The 15205-nt window shown below is 44.8% G+C and overlaps 1 protein-coding gene across 1 annotated transcript; it reads left to right on the top strand.

The window, feature by feature from the left end:
* Positions 1-803: 803 nt before the first annotated feature.
* Positions 804-5290, top strand: TMEM213 (transmembrane protein 213). The gene is made up of 3 exons (XM_035314405.1): positions 804-1212; positions 2910-2978; positions 4388-5290. Exons 1-3 carry the CDS (start codon positions 1131-1133, stop codon positions 4555-4557), a joined length of 321 nt encoding a protein of 106 aa, XP_035170296.1. The 5' UTR covers positions 804-1130; the 3' UTR covers positions 4558-5290.
* Positions 5291-15205: the final 9915 nt, after the last annotated feature.

Here is a 15205-nt window from a genome sequence, read left to right as displayed (position 1 = left end):
CGTGACTCCTCCAGCCCTGGTGGCATGTTGACACCAAAACAAGGAGGCAAGGACAGCAAGCATGTCCTTTTCAGCTGCCCTACCCTCCTCTGAGGGGCTCGGGGAGGCCTTTCTCCAGGGGAGCTCCATGTTGCCTGCATCCTACCATGCCTAAGTGCAAATACCTGGTAGGGAGCAGAGCGCCTTCAGGGCACAGGGGGGACAACGAGGGGAACACCAGTCAGGGCTGAAACCTCATATGTTCTGCTCCTGAGCATTTTCTTAAACAAAGGGAAACCGAATATATCTCATTTTTTTATTATTATTGTTTTTATTTTTTACTGGCATCCCATCGCATGCTGTTTACCCATGGGAAGTCTGTCATGACACTGCCTGCTGACTTTGGCAGTGTAGATGGAAGAAGGAAAAACTTTTAGATACTGCCCATCCTACTCAGATGGCTGCCACAGATGCCTTCTCCCTCACCTCCCAAGGGAGGGCTGACCATCCCAGGCAGGCCCCAGATGGCTTTATTTTCACATCAGCACCCAGAACCATTTTTGGCCACCACTGAAGAGTACCGACGACCTGTTTTCCCCACAGAGTCCACCTCTGGCAGAGGCTTTCTTCCTGATTTAGTGCCTCACACTTTCTTTAGGAAGGACATTGTGATGGGTAACAGATGGGCACACAAAGCCAACAGCCTGTGGAACTGCAGCCATGTGTGGTGCTCATCAGACCAAGCCACCACCAGAAGCACTTCAACAGCTCTTTTAGCCCATCGTTGCAGGATCAAGCAGAGACTCAGGTGACAGAAGCTGCCTGGGAACCCCAATGGGAAGGGCTGGCTCCAGAGGCCTTTCCTCCCTCGGGCTGCAGCAGACCCTGGGGAGAAACCTCCAGGTTTGACCTTCAGGGGCCCTCCCCCTGCTGCCTCAGTGCCCTCCTGCTGGGGCTGTTTTGGTCAGAGCCCTTCTCCTTCCTCGCCTTGTTGTGGTGGGGAAGTTCAAGGTGTCCTGGCAGCAGGAAGCTCCTTTGCTCCACCCTCTGCCCTGCACACCGGCCGCCTGAGTTTGTCGAGGATTTTGCAGAACCAGAGCTGCCAGGAACAGCAAGCTGACCTGTGCTCGGGTGGGAGCTGCACCCCCGGCATGAAGCTCTTCTCCTGCAAGCCCTGGGCAGCCCTCGCTGTGCTCTTCTTCACTGCCACGCTCCAGCGTTCCTGCTCAGCAGGTAGGGCTCTTCTCTTACGCTCCAGCTTCTGTACCCTGCCTTTCCCCCCACTCCTCTCTAAATGTATTACCCCCAGGCGGTGATTTGTTCTTTAAAAACAAGGAGGGCTCCCTTGTATCATCCAAAAAGCGTGAAGAGCTGGAATTGATCAATGCTAACGAGAATTACGCAATATGATTGATCACAGCATCTTTCTGAAGAGAAGTGCTTTTGCCAGCTATTTACAAATCCACCCTAAATGTGACTGAGCTGCAGGCTGCTCTCCAGAATGGCAGAGACAGGGGACCACGGTTTCTTGGCCTTCGATTACTTGCTGAGGCGAGAGACCATTTGAAGAGGCTCACTGTAGCCTGGTTTAGCTCTTACTAGGTGCTTTTTGCAGGAAAGCTGGCTTTGCTGTCCCCGTAATTGGAGTGGCTGCCTAAAACCCAGGTGTAAATGAGACCTGTGAGCAGCTCTTGTCCTGTCAGAATATCACCTGCATTTGTGTATCAGCACAGATGCTTAAGGATGGGTTAGCTTTGACAGCCCATCCGCAGGCTGTGAAGTCTATAAACATGAAACAATGCTCTGTGCTCTGCAGCACTTCCTTCCACAGGTCATGCACAGGTTTTAATTATTTTTTTCAGTGCTTCCATGAGGGTACATATTAACCCAGAAAAGAAATTATGGGCTTGGCCAAGGTCATTCAGCAACTCCTAGCGGAGGCAGGGAGAGGAATGAGGAGCACTCAGACCCTGCCCTGGAGAAGACTGCCCGGGGACCCATTCCCAGCCTGGCAGCAGGCACAAGGAAAGCTCTCGCCTTGCTGGTGGCCACTCAGCTCAAAACACAAAGCTGAACCCCAAGTGGGCACCTCCTGCAGGACAGCTTCACTTCATTTACTGTTATTTGGAAAAAAAAAAAACAAACTCAAACCAAAGTTTTGGGCAAAGGTGTTGTTACGCTTTGTTTTCCTGAGCTGAAGTTAAACCTGAACCATTACTTTGAAGTCTTCAGTGATATCAAGCTGAAATTTAATTCCTCTTTCTATGATACTCCGAGTTATCAGCTCAGAGATGTTTTGACTGGAAATAGCTCTCTCAGCCTCTGCTTGGTTTCTGGAACAACAGTTCGTTCGGATCCTTCTGCCTGCACACAGCATCAGCCCTTACTGTAGTAGTAAGTCTGTGTTTTTCTTACATCTCTGCAGAGGGCCATTGCAGACACTTCACCTGATTGAACTCAAAAACTGGACTGCCCATGGTAGCACAGGAGGAGATATTTCCTTGACTCCCTTCCTTCTGCAGCAGGGGACAGGCTGGTGCTAGCACAGGGACCACAGCAGCCCATGCTTCTCCCAAGCAGGCGTCCCTCAGCCATCCCGTCCTGCAGCACTCTCAGGTGCACACTGTGGCTGGGGGAAAAGGGGATATTAGAAGGTCTAAGGAGGCTTTGGGAAAAATGGGTATTAGAAGTCTAAGGAGGCTTTGGCCTGTGACATCACGTACAGATCTGGAGGACTGGAGACCAGCTGCAGTGCTGTGCTAAGAGTGCAAGTGTGCTCTGATTCTAGGTAGCAAACAGGATAAAGAGACAAAACCTTCTTCACTGAAGCCCCTGTCTCTGTCCTTCCCTTACCTAAATCTGTATGCTGTATTTTCCAACCTGAGCTGGTTAATGTGCTCATCTTTTCTCCTGTGCTTTCCTTCTGGCAGCAGCTGAAGGAGCCTCCAACCTTTCTACAAGCGCCGTGCCCATGACTGAGTATGAACCACCATGTCTTCGTAAGTCTTTGTAAATCATGACTACCACGATAAAGCCAGGTAATGAGACTATGCAGGTCTCTGGAGAGGCTATCCAGGAAAATGATTTATTTGTTATCATTTGCTGTAATCAAGGCATCAGTTGCAGGTGAAACTCTAGGAGGCATTTCTAAGCCTCCTCTGTTGGCATGCCCCATATATTCCCCGTACATTCAGGTAGACTCAGCTTTGAACAGACTAGCCCATGGCTGATTCAGTTTGTGTGCCCTAGAACTCCTGCCAGACCAGCTGCCTGTGGGCACAATGTGGACTCCCAGGAGCACTTATCTCCCCCACCCTATTGAGTCATCCCCAGACAGCCACCCTCAGGCAACCCGAGATCGCACCAGTCCTCCCAGAGTCACCCCTCCATCCCAAACATCAAACAGCCCCGAAGTCCTGCACTTCCTGCATTGCAGTACACATACCAGTAGAGGCGTGCTACCTTTAAAGGATGACAAAGGTATAGGACAAGGTGGTTCTGGCTGCCCCAGCCTTCATGGGCACCGAGGTTTCATGCTCAGCTTCCCTTCCAGCCCAAGGAATTGAGATGCTTTGGTCTCCATGCTCCCTTTGATACTTCCACCTCACCACCCAGGATGCAGACACAGAGCTGGGTATCTTCACTCTACCCATCTGATGGAAAAAGCACCTTATTTAAAGGTGGCAAACACCTTTAAATAAGAGTATGAATACAACAACTGATGATAGATTCCTCAAGTGGCTTTAGGAAATCGAACTGCTTTAAACAAACAAACAAACGGAAAAAAAGATGCAAAAAGGTGCAAAAGAAAATAGAGAAAACGCATGGAATTGTTAAAAACTTTTCATTTTTAGATATGTGAAATAGAGATGTCCCGGTGGTGGTAAGCGTAAAAACAGCAGAACACAGGGAAGTCACATTTAACAGTGCAGCTAGTGATTATATTACCAACTAACTCTATTATTATTTAGGTATCGAGTACCTAAAACACCGGAAATCCTGCTGACAGTATGTCTGCTAGTGATCCTCTTACTCCATTGCCATAAGTTTTCTCTTCACCATGTTTATTTGAAATTGTAACTAGCTACTTCTATCATACACCATTCCTAAAACTGACCAAGGAGATGCCATGTAGGTGTTTTGAAAGTTTTCAGTAACGGTGGGCACAGTGCTAAGAGCACCATCTCAGATGATTGGCCAACAGGGATGACCAAGTCTTGAAGACATGTAGATGAAAGTGAATACTGCCATCCTCCAGGTTAAGAGGAAGCTTAGGGGGCAGATGTCCAAAGTTAGAGTGACAGAATGCAGGGCAGATTGCAAAGTCACCGTATCACCTGCCTTCTAGCAAGGAAAACCTGCTACGTATTTAGGCTCCCATCAGCTCTCTTCATTTCTTCTCCCCCAGATGTGGACTTCTGCACCCGAGCAGCTATGTGCTGCCCGTCAGGCATGGATGATTACGGGTGGATTGCAGCGGCTGTCGGCTGGAGCCTCTGGTTTCTGACTCTCATCCTGCTCTGTGTGGAAAAGGTCATGAAGCTCCGGCCAGATGAACCCAAATATTTGGTAGCCTGAAGCAGAGCAAGCCAGCGAGCAGCAGTCAGGTGCAGACAGACTGACAAAGCATTCCAATCATTTCCTAAGGAACAGAAAAGAAAGGGACTGTACCTTCAGCTATAAAAGGCCAGATCTAAGCAGGCACCTGCTGAGGCTTCATCATCCCAAGCAGGTCCAAGCCACCAGCCCAGGTGTGCAGCAGGCTCCATCCAGTCCCTGCAAGCCACCAGGGACACACAGAAAACCTTTTCCCCAAGCCCTTTCCAGCCTGCAATCAGACACGGAAGGAGCAGTTACCAGGCTATAGCTCCCTGCCTTCAGACAACCCAGTACAGAGCCTTTTGAGTTTGAAACAGAAGTGAGCAAATAAAGTTAGTCCTTGGAGGAGCAACATTACCAGATCCAGTGCTAAGCTATGGGCCAGCCTACGTCAGTAAACAGATACAACTCATTGATTACTGAATAACTTTCTTTCGCTAAGCTGTAGTGTTTACTGACAAGGAAAACTCTGTTGTGGAAATTTAAGGCTTGTTTGGGCTGATTTGAAATCAGAACTCGTTATTCCAGTGCAACCTATATGTGAACTGTTTTGTGGGAGGTTAACATTGGTTGCATTTATTCAGCTTGCACCTGCCTGTGTAATTAAGCCATGCTGCACCATAGCAGGTGGGTTTAAACCACTGTATCCAAGTGAAGCACAAAACTGCTCCTATTTATGTAAGATGATAATAAACGCTCTTCTTGATGGAAAGATTCCCACTGATTGGTTTAATCCTAGTTTATGTTGAAAAGCTTGCATCAGCAAGGAATTACCACACCCAAACTGTTAGAAACATGATTCTAATGAGAAATATTCATGCAGCAGAGTTTGCTTCACAGCAGTCAAATCTTGTTTGGGGCAGTTGCACCAAATCCATTATTAAAACAATAAATCAACATTAAACTCATCTAGACGAATACAGGATTAGCAAACCTCCTAGAGACCAGCTGAAACGAAACACAAGAAGTTATCCTTTAACCAAAGAAAGCTCTATCAGAGATTTCCATCTATTAAATATCATTAAAGCCTCACCTCATCTGTTAGAAAAGATACAAATCAGCTTAAGACTCTTCAAATTAATTCTCGCACAACTAGGCACTTCGATCAGGACAGCCCTGTGCCAGTTGGAACTGACACATGGTTACCCCTCACCAGCTATCCACAGGAACGGGCACCAGTTAGGCACTGAGAAAAAGGCATCCTACCATCAGCGCCACTTAACAGAAAGTCTTCTGGTGGGAAATGCTGAGCTGGTGTGCTAGCTTCAGGAAAACGTCCTGAAAGGGAAAGGCTTAATTCCTTTGTGGTGTGTTTTTTTTTTTTCCCTTCCTCCTCCTTTTTTTTCCCCACATGCACCATAGTGATGCATATTAGTAAATAGTCACAAAAAATGGTTTAATTAAGAAAAAGCTTCAGTATTTCAACATACAACAAATAAAGCAAATGTAACAATCACAAGACAAATGTCGGTGTTGGACCAGCCAACTGCTTCTTTCCTCCCCAAAACGCTTGTGTATGCACTAACTTACAGAAACAAAGGATTCTACACTTTATTGTTGGTAGTGACTGAAAGCACTGCGAGCTGATGGTTAACCACTCCAATAACTGATGGACAACAAACCTTGTAACTACATACATCGTCTTTTGCCTGGTTGATTAGTTTTAATAGAGGAAAATGTGCATTGGTCTGAATGCAATATGATAGATACTGTGAAAAAATCTCCACCTATTGCCTTTGTGCCTGCTTCTGCAGAACTCTTCCTAGCATTCTCCAGTTTTATGGAAATTGTTCTCTTTCTCAGGAACACAGAAGTGCCTGCTGGAAATGGCATTAGTTTTGATTTTTGAAGGATTATGTTTTATGGCTTTTGCATTTCCTTGGCTAAGGCTATGAGCACGTGAATGCAGTCCGTCACGGGAGTGAATCCACTTCAGCCCAAAGAGCTGTGAGCACATGATGCAAGCTCTAGATGCCCTATAGCTCAGCACAGCACCTGCAAACCTATTCCATAATAACTGAGCAATTTGGAGGGCTTCCTAAAGCCTGCCTATAGGAGCACAGCTTGTTTTTCATATTCTCCAAAATAGTCTGCTTGTGTGCAGCCACATTTAAGGAATGTAGATGATTTAAATCTCAAGTGGTGTTTTTTTTTTTTTTTTTTTTTTTTTTTTTTTTTCTCCTCACAGCTTTTGAATGCACAATGCAAAAGGAGGAGACATTCTCTAATGGTCTTGTCAGTGTTTCAGGGGCTTGTCAATAATTGCAGGAAGCACAGAATAAAAAAATTGTATCCAAAAGACATGGGAAACTGATAAAAAGGCAAACAAAAAAAATGCTGCGTGTAACTGGATTATTCATACCCAATATACAATAATCTAAAGATTATCCATGGTCCACTATGGCATTTCCTGGAATATTTTTAGCTGAGGAACTCACGCAGCAGCACAGCTTGTGGGTTATAACCTCTGTTTTAAGATCAATTGGGTCACAGTAGAAGGTTGTGGTCTGGTTTTGATGCACAAGTTAAAAGTGACTCTACAGTACAGTGCCTTAGAAATGCGGTCCATAAGCCATGCCATGGACTGTTTTTGGTGTAATCATTGCATGTTTTCTCATTCCTAATAGTATCATCGCCACTTATTATTATCCTTCTAATAGTATGATTGGTATAATAGTATTATTACTCCCAACTAGTGCAATGCTGCCCCAGCTTCATTGACTTTAAGGGAGCTACACTAACAAGCATACATCCAGCACGTGCCTTGTTTTATTCAGGAAGCCTACCGTTTTTATTCCCACAGGAAAAACGTGGGAACAAAACATAACTCCCAATTTACAGGCATCATTTCACCTGCGTTAAACCTTGGTGCTCCTTCAGCATGCCACACGCTATGCCATGCTGCGGCACTGAGCTGGTTTAGGCTCCCAAGCATCTCAAAGTATGTAAAAAATACGGCAATGTCTCATATTACCCATTAAGCTGTCCATTACCCTCTAGAATGATGACAGAAATATTAATGCTCCAGTCATTTACAGTGCATTGATCAGTCAGATGCTGTGTTCTTGCACCAAAAAGTTCCTTACTGGAAGAAGATGGAAAATAAATGATTCCAGCTCATATGATTTTGTATAAACAAGGCAAAAATGCTTGAAATCTGGATGGCTGAATGAAAATAACTGTCACTGAAACACGCGCTTGAATCCTAACTTTGCTAGTCGAGACAGAACCATTCTTCACATTATCTGAGCAAAGTTTCTGAATTTCAGGCAAAGAAAGTATTGAGTGCCTAGTACAGGAGACACCCAGATGGCTCTCGGGAAAGCTGCTGGTCTACAGGTATCGCGATAGACAAACAGAGCAATAGGGAACGCGTAACCAATCAGCACTTCTAATACTGAATACTGACTCCTGGGTAGCTACTTTAATTTGCCTGGAAATAATATCAAATCACAACTGACCAGGAATTTTAAAAATCCTTAATTCAAGACTAAATTGATTGGTACCCGATGCACAAATCTTTTTAGATACCATTCTTCTGGTAATAAGTCACTTTACTCTCTGCCTCTATCCTCAGGGTTTTAGTGAATGAGCTACGTATTAAGCAATTGTACTTTACAATGATTACACTTTGCAAAATCACCAGAGGGATGAAAACTGGCAAGCATCAGAGCTTCCAGCTCACATGAAACACACAGAGAAAAGGCAGAGGTTAGATGCCTATGAAAATGTGCTCTGTAGTAGGAATTGGTTGTTCTGATAAAGCCACTACAAAAACTAGGATTTCAGAAAACTATTGTAATTAATTACAGGCAAGGAATTAAATCTAGGCAACCCTGGGAATCGCCCTCTCATCCTTATGCTCCAGATCCCACTTACTTTGTGGTATCAGTGGTACCAGAATCTCCTGAGGAATTCAAACCCAGCTGCAGATTTTTGTCCCGGAATCAAATATGCCCTTTTGAAAGAGTTTACTTCTAAATCCTATTTTGTAATAAAATCTCCAGAAATAAGCTCAGGGTAGACAATGCAGTTTTGTCTCCTGAGTCTGAAAACAGCTAGGGAAAAAAATACAGCTCTAAGACACACAGAGACTTTTCCTGTCCACTTTCCCTACCTTTGAAGGTAGGAAATCTAGAGACACGTTCAGTTAAGCACTTTGCTCACCCACCAAAATAATCACCTGTAGGCCTCTTTGTCTTGCTGATGTAAAACTTCCCCAAATTTGAATATTCTCTCCAAGAAAAAACTGAAAACAAAAACAAAGCCTCTCTGAATTCATAAACGAAAAGTCTCCAGACTCAGAAATCAGTAAAAAAACAAGCTCTGTTCCAAACCTGACCTTTTAATGGTGTCCTTAACTACAAAGGACATGCAATAATACCTTTCAATGACTTTTTCAACTTTTCTCTTGTGATTACAGTCACTCCTGTTCCATCCCTTTTCTCTCCCATTGAGCTCATTTTCCATCAGTTTCACATATTCACTGTTTTTGTGAATGATTGCGCACTGATCTAAATACAGCGTTTCACCCTGCAACTAACTACTCATGTGAGTGACTTTAAGACAATCACATAGAAGACCCTCTTCTAACCCTTGAGTCTTAGTTAAACTTACTGCTGCCTCTCCGCTGTTTGGTGGCTCATCTTTCAAACTATTTACCCATTTCAGCTTTATTATTTGCCATTTACTCAATACGTTAGGTTTCTTCTCTTCATTCCCTGCCCATAGCTGCACCTGCTGCTGCTGGCAACAACCAGGAAGGTCCTGCCTTGTCCCCTTGTCCTTTCCTTCTCTTCCCTTTCCAGGGGAAACAGCATTTTAAATCAAATCACCTCCCAGCTGATGATGGTTCTGTAAGATCTCTTTGCTGGTGACTTCTCTTCACCAAGGTTTTTTTGTTGGTGCTGGTTTTGTTTGGTTTTTAATTATTATTAATACACTTTTGTGTCAGTGGCTTTTCCAATTTCTTTGTCCTCGATCACAAAACAAGTGGTACCAACATACAGAACTGGGGTCAGTGAGTCACAGGGAGAGCCTTCCCTAGTCTGTAGTTTCAGGTCACATCATTGAACACACAGCCAAATTCTACTACTACTTTCCCAATGTGACTTTCTGGAGCAGAAGCTACAGTACCTCTTGAGGTACTTTACAGCTCCATCTATTTTGTCTGAATGGGGAAAAAGTAGGGAGATATCCACAAAATCTCTTTGCTAGGCTGGTTCCATATCATATAGTTAAACCACATCAGTCCAACAGCATCCATTCTGATGTGGCAATCCTCTGGGCTCAAATATATGATGTCACCAGACATCAGTACCTCCCAGTATCAGTACCTCATCAGTATCTCCCAGTACCCTGAGCTGGTGGAAGGGGATGGGGAGCAGGATGTGGCCCTCACCATCCACGAAGAACTGGTTGGTGACCTGCTACGGCACTTGGATGTGCACAAGTCGATGGGGCCGGATGGGATCCACCCAAGGGTACTGAGAGAACTGGCAGAGGAGCTGGCCAAGCCACTCTCCATCATTTATCAGCAGTCCTGGCTATCGGGGGAGGTCCCAGCTGACTGGCGGCTAGCGAATGTGACGCCCATCTACAAGAAGGGCCGGAGGGCTGACCCGGGGAACTACAGGCCTGTCAGTTTGACCTCAGTACCAGGGAAGCTCATGGAGCAGATCCTCTTGGGAGTCATCATGCGGCACTTGAAGGGCAAGCAGGCGATCAGGCCCAGTCAGCATGGGTTTATGGAAGGCAGGTCCTGCTTGACGAACCTGATCTCCTTCTATGACAAAGTGTCGCGCTGGGTGGACGAGGGAAAGGCTGTGGATGTGGTCTACCTTGACTTCAGCAAGGCTTTTGACACCGTCTCCCACAGCATTCTCCTCAAGAAACTGGCTGCTCTTGGCTTGGACTGGCGCACGCTTCGTTGGGTTAGAAACTGGCTGGATAGCCGGGCCCAGAGAGTTGTGGTAAATGGAGTCAAATCCAGTTGGAGGCCAGTCACTAGTGGCGTCCCCCAGGGCTCAGTGCTGGGGCCGGTCCTCTTTAACATCTTCATCAATGATCTGGACGAGGGCATTGAGTGCACCCTCAGTAAGTTTGCAGATGACACCAAGTTAGGTGCGAGTGTCGATCTGCTCGAGGGTAGGAAGGCTCTGCAGGAGGATCTGGATAGGCTGCACCGATGGGCTGGGGTCAACTGCATGAAGTTTAACAAGGCCAAGTGCCGGGTCCTGCACCTGGGGCATAATAACCCCAAGCAGAGCTACAGGCTGGGAGATGAGTGGTTGGAGAGCTGCCAGGCGGAGAAGGACCTGGGAGTGATAGTGGACAGTCGGCTGAATATGAGCCAGCAGTGTGCTCAGGTGGCCAAGAAGGCCAATGGCATCCTGGCTTGTATCAGAAATACTGTGACCAGCAGGGCTAGGGAGGTGATCGTCCCCCTGTACTCGGCTCTGGTGAGGCCGCACCTCGAGTACTGTGTTCAGTTTTGGGCCCCTCGCTACAAGAAGGACATCGAGGTGCTTGAGCGGGTCCAAAGAAGGGCGACGAAGCTGGTGAGGGGCCTGGAGAACAAGTCCTACGAGGAGCGGCTGAAGGAGCTGGGCTTATTCAGCCTGGAGAAGAGGAGGCTCAGGGGCGACCTTATCGCTCTCTACAGATACCTTAAAGGAGGCTGTAGAGAGGTGGGGGTTGGCCTGTTCTCCCACGTGCCTGGTGACAGGACGAGGGGGAATGGGCTAAAGTTGCGCCAGGGGAGTTTTAGGTCAGATGTTAGGAAGAGCTTCTTTACTGAAAGGGTTGTGAGGCATTGGAACAGGCTGCCCAGGGAGGTGGTGGAGTCACCATCCCTGGAAGTCTTCAAAAGACGTTTAGATGTAGAGCTTAGGGATATGGTTTAGTGGGGACTGTTAGTGTTAGGTTAGAGGTTGGACTCGATGATCTTGAGGTCTCTTCCAACCTAGAAATTCTGTGATTCTGTAATTCTGTGATCAGCTGAGCTGTGCGCTCATACCACTGCTGCGTGATAATGTTTGGTAGACATTTATCCTTAAATAAAGAGAAATAAATAATATTCATTCTCACTTGTGTTAAATGCTTCTTCACACTAAGCTGCAGGACGGTACTGTTTGCTCCCATGCAGAAATGTGATTATTGTTATGAGAAAAATCTCAAATAGTCTTCTTCAGACAGGATCTTCTGTGAAGCTATTTTATTCACAATTGCAATGGTGGGTGTCCTGTCAATGAGGAGCACATTTTAGCAAACAAATCATAACCTTTTATTCCCTATTACCCGACACCTGATCACCTCCCCTGTTTCTTCATTGGCTGAGTACTACAGGTTCACAAGCTACTTGACGCTTCTCTATACAATAGATGTACAATTTTTCTTTCTTTTCAACCCTTTAATTTCTCCTTTCTTATGTTTTGAGAACTTGTGATCTTTGTTTTACTGTTCTCACACTGCTCATCCCTTTTCTCAGGCTTCTACCTTATTTTGGAGCAGTGAGGCCCTTCTACTGTCCAGTTATCTACTTAGCACTTCTCCTTATTATGACTACACAGCTACCTTGGAATAAAGAAAAATAACTCTACTGCAAAAACACAACTTTGTTTCTCACATTGTCATGTCAGTGACGTTGTTTTCTGGAAGTGACAACCAACTTCTCTCAACTCCTTTGCAGTCCTGCCATGCGCTCTGCAAATGCAAGAATGGTCTCCAGCATCCTAGCAATTTTTCTTTCACATTGCAGTGATACTCACATAGCAGGATATAGCAATGCTGTAAATACTTGGCTGCACATCTGGAAATTCTCTGAATGGGAAATTTACCCTTAATCTTGAATTTTTGAAGAGGTCTTGTTTAAAGCAGCCATCATCAAGCTCAGAGAAAGAAACTGCCATGAGGATCAAAACCATCAATGGAGATGCTAGGTAACAAGGGTTCCATGCAAAATGCAAGGCGACTTGTCTGATACCACTTTTTTCAGGGTTGCAAGGAGTAACAAATCCTATAATCAGCTCCTAAGGTTGTGCATGACTAAGTCACCTACACTGCATAGGATTTGAACAATTTCATATTTGGCAACTATGCTGCAGTACTACCAACAGCTGCTCAGTCCCAAACCTGTCTCCTCTTTCCTTAACTCCAAGGGTAAAAGCTTCCTGATTTTTATTATTATGGTAATGTTTTCTAAATCCTGTTATTTTAGTCAAGATTTTCAGATCTGCCTTTCAGGACCAGAAGAGCCTGGTGCCTTGCCAAATATAACACCGCATCAATTTTCCCTTGAATGTGAAGAGGTTTTTCCTAAAGCAGAAAGCAATATCCAGCTACTGCTTTTAAATCATGCACAGCACTAAAACATTCAAACTGGATGAGACAACCAACTTCCAAAAGGGCCTGGGCCGAAAATCTTGGAGAAGCATTCATGGGAACATGACAGAGTTCTTAAGAAGTGCATACATTAGAATATAAATGAAAATGCAAAACTGCAATTTTCATCGTTCAGTCTCCTTCCTATCCTCTACATTCTCATTTCCCTTTGCCTGCTCCACATATGGCAACAGCAGGGTTATTGTAAGTGCAATTGGAAAACATCATGCTGGGGATCCACAGACATTTATCATTCATTTGAAAAGACTTCTCAGAGCTCTTGTTCAAATGTGCCAACATTTTATTCTGATTAAGGCAAGATGTAACAGCCTCAACATAAGATTTTTCAGCTATGGAGTAAGAACTACTCAGAACTTAACAGGGATGGCCATTACAAAAGAGAAAACATACTTTGTAAAGAGTATCAAGTTTCTTAACTTTCTGGGTGAGTAGACTTGCCCTTGGACCTGTAAGTCAAGCAAGATACATCTTGCCAAGTGCATCCCAAGCTGTAATGACGAACCTGCAGGATAAATTCTCCTTTCAAAATATACGCGTGACTCAATGGTTTTCAGTGGAAGTTATGCAGGTGTCAGAAGGGACAATATGCAGACCAGCATTTGGATCTTAACTGGCAGTCCTAACGGTTTCAGCTGTAGTAAGTTCAGATTGGTCTGCCCTTGTTGAGTTAGCGTCAGATACAGGGAAAAAGAATTTTTACAGTCATAAAGCAGCTGATTATTTGATCATTGAACATTATCTTATTAGCTGATTATCAGCTGCTTTTCAAAGGACACTGATTATAAAAGAGAGATCAGACTTTTCAAGCATCCAAGTGCATTCACATCCAAAATACTGTACACCTCGTAAATCTTCATCAACACTGATAGAAAGTTTCTTTCCTGAATTCCACTTTATATTTAGGATCTACAGATACTAGAATACCTGAGTGAGAGCAGACTGGTGGCATCCTCAGGACTCCCTGCCCCACATGTTCCCACCTCCAAATCACTTCAGAGCTCTTGGCCAAATACAGTTTTTCCAAAGGGTGGCAGCTGTTAACAAAGAACTGCTAGATAAGGCATTGGGTTGAAAACTCTCATTTCTTTCTTTAGCTGAAGAATTGTTAAGCTGGGAAAGGAAAGGATGTAGTGAGAGTAATAGTTTAAAAATTACTTCAGCTACCCACTGCCATCCACATCACACCACTGGTGACTTCACTTGGGCTCAAATACGCATCAGCTTCCTCGTGTAATCCATCTGATGTACTCTCAAGCTATGAGTTAATGCACAGCAGTGTCAGCTGTTTTGGGTCTTTGGAAATTGGAAACTAAACACAAACTAAACACAAATGGCAAGGAAAATTGTGAAGAAAGAGAAAAGCCTGAGGATTCCATGAACCAGATGGTTTAGACATGAAAATGGATGTAACTGTTGGTAACAGCTTTCAGTGCCTGTACCAACTTCTCATCTGATCAGTGTTTTCAGTAACTGGTAGATTCATTAAGAAATACTTCAAATTCAGGATACTTTAAATTTCAGATTATTTTTTTTTCCTTCAATAGGGCCATAAAATAAACTGGTGAAAGAGCTCAAGCACTTGGGGATCCAGAAGCCTACTGATTTTTTTTTTTTCCCAAATTCTTAAGAGGAACCACACATTTTGGCAGATGCATTCCAAAGAGTCTTTTTATAGCACACGAAAAAAACAAACAAAAAAATCCCACCAAAACAAACACACACACAAACAAAACAAAACAAACAAAAAAAAAACCACACCTTTCCTGTAGCTGCAAGAGGTGACTTGCAGGTCTCCCTTGTTAAGACCATCTTGGAAATAGAACATTTAAGTGCCTTATATGTTACTTTTGTTAATATATGAGTATACAGAGTATGCCATACCATCAATTTGTGAACAGCAGATGAAGCCTTCCGCCAGTCTGAGAATGTAACTTCCAAATCATAGAATCACAGAATATCCTGAGCTGAAGGGCATCCACAAGGATCAGAATCCAACTCCTGGCTCCATATAGGACCACCCAAAAATCAGACCCTGTGTCTGAGAGCACAGTCCAAATGCTTCTTGAACTCCAGCAGGCTCAGTGCCGTGACCAGAGCCTTGGGGAGCCTGTCCCACCCAGTGCCCGACCACCCTCTGGGTGCAGACCCTTTCCCTAACCCCCAGCCTGACCCTCCCCTGTCCCAGCTCCATGCTGTTCCCTCAGGTCCTGTCGCTGTCCCCAGA

This window comes from Oxyura jamaicensis, chromosome 1 (assembly GCF_011077185.1).
Source record: "Oxyura jamaicensis isolate SHBP4307 breed ruddy duck chromosome 1, BPBGC_Ojam_1.0, whole genome shotgun sequence".
NCBI lineage: Eukaryota > Metazoa > Chordata > Aves > Anseriformes > Anatidae > Oxyura > Oxyura jamaicensis.
The sequence above is the reverse complement of the archived record's forward strand: the minus strand, read 5'-3'. Positions and strand labels throughout refer to the sequence as shown.

What these genes read in the sequence shown, in the direction of transcription:
- TMEM213 (XM_035314405.1), top strand. Translation starts at nt 1,131, where the DNA reads ATGAAGCTCTTCTCCTGCAAGCCCTGGGCAGCCCTCGCTGTGCTCTTC. An exon ending in CCAGCGTTCCTGCTCAGCAG is followed by an intron (nt 1,213 to 2,909) that starts GTAGGGCTCTTC and finishes TCCTTCTGGCAG; the next exon opens with CAGCTGAAGGAGCCTCCAAC. An exon ending in GTATGAACCACCATGTCTTC is followed by an intron (nt 2,979 to 4,387) that starts GTAAGTCTTTGT and finishes CTTCTCCCCCAG; the next exon opens with ATGTGGACTTCTGCACCCGA.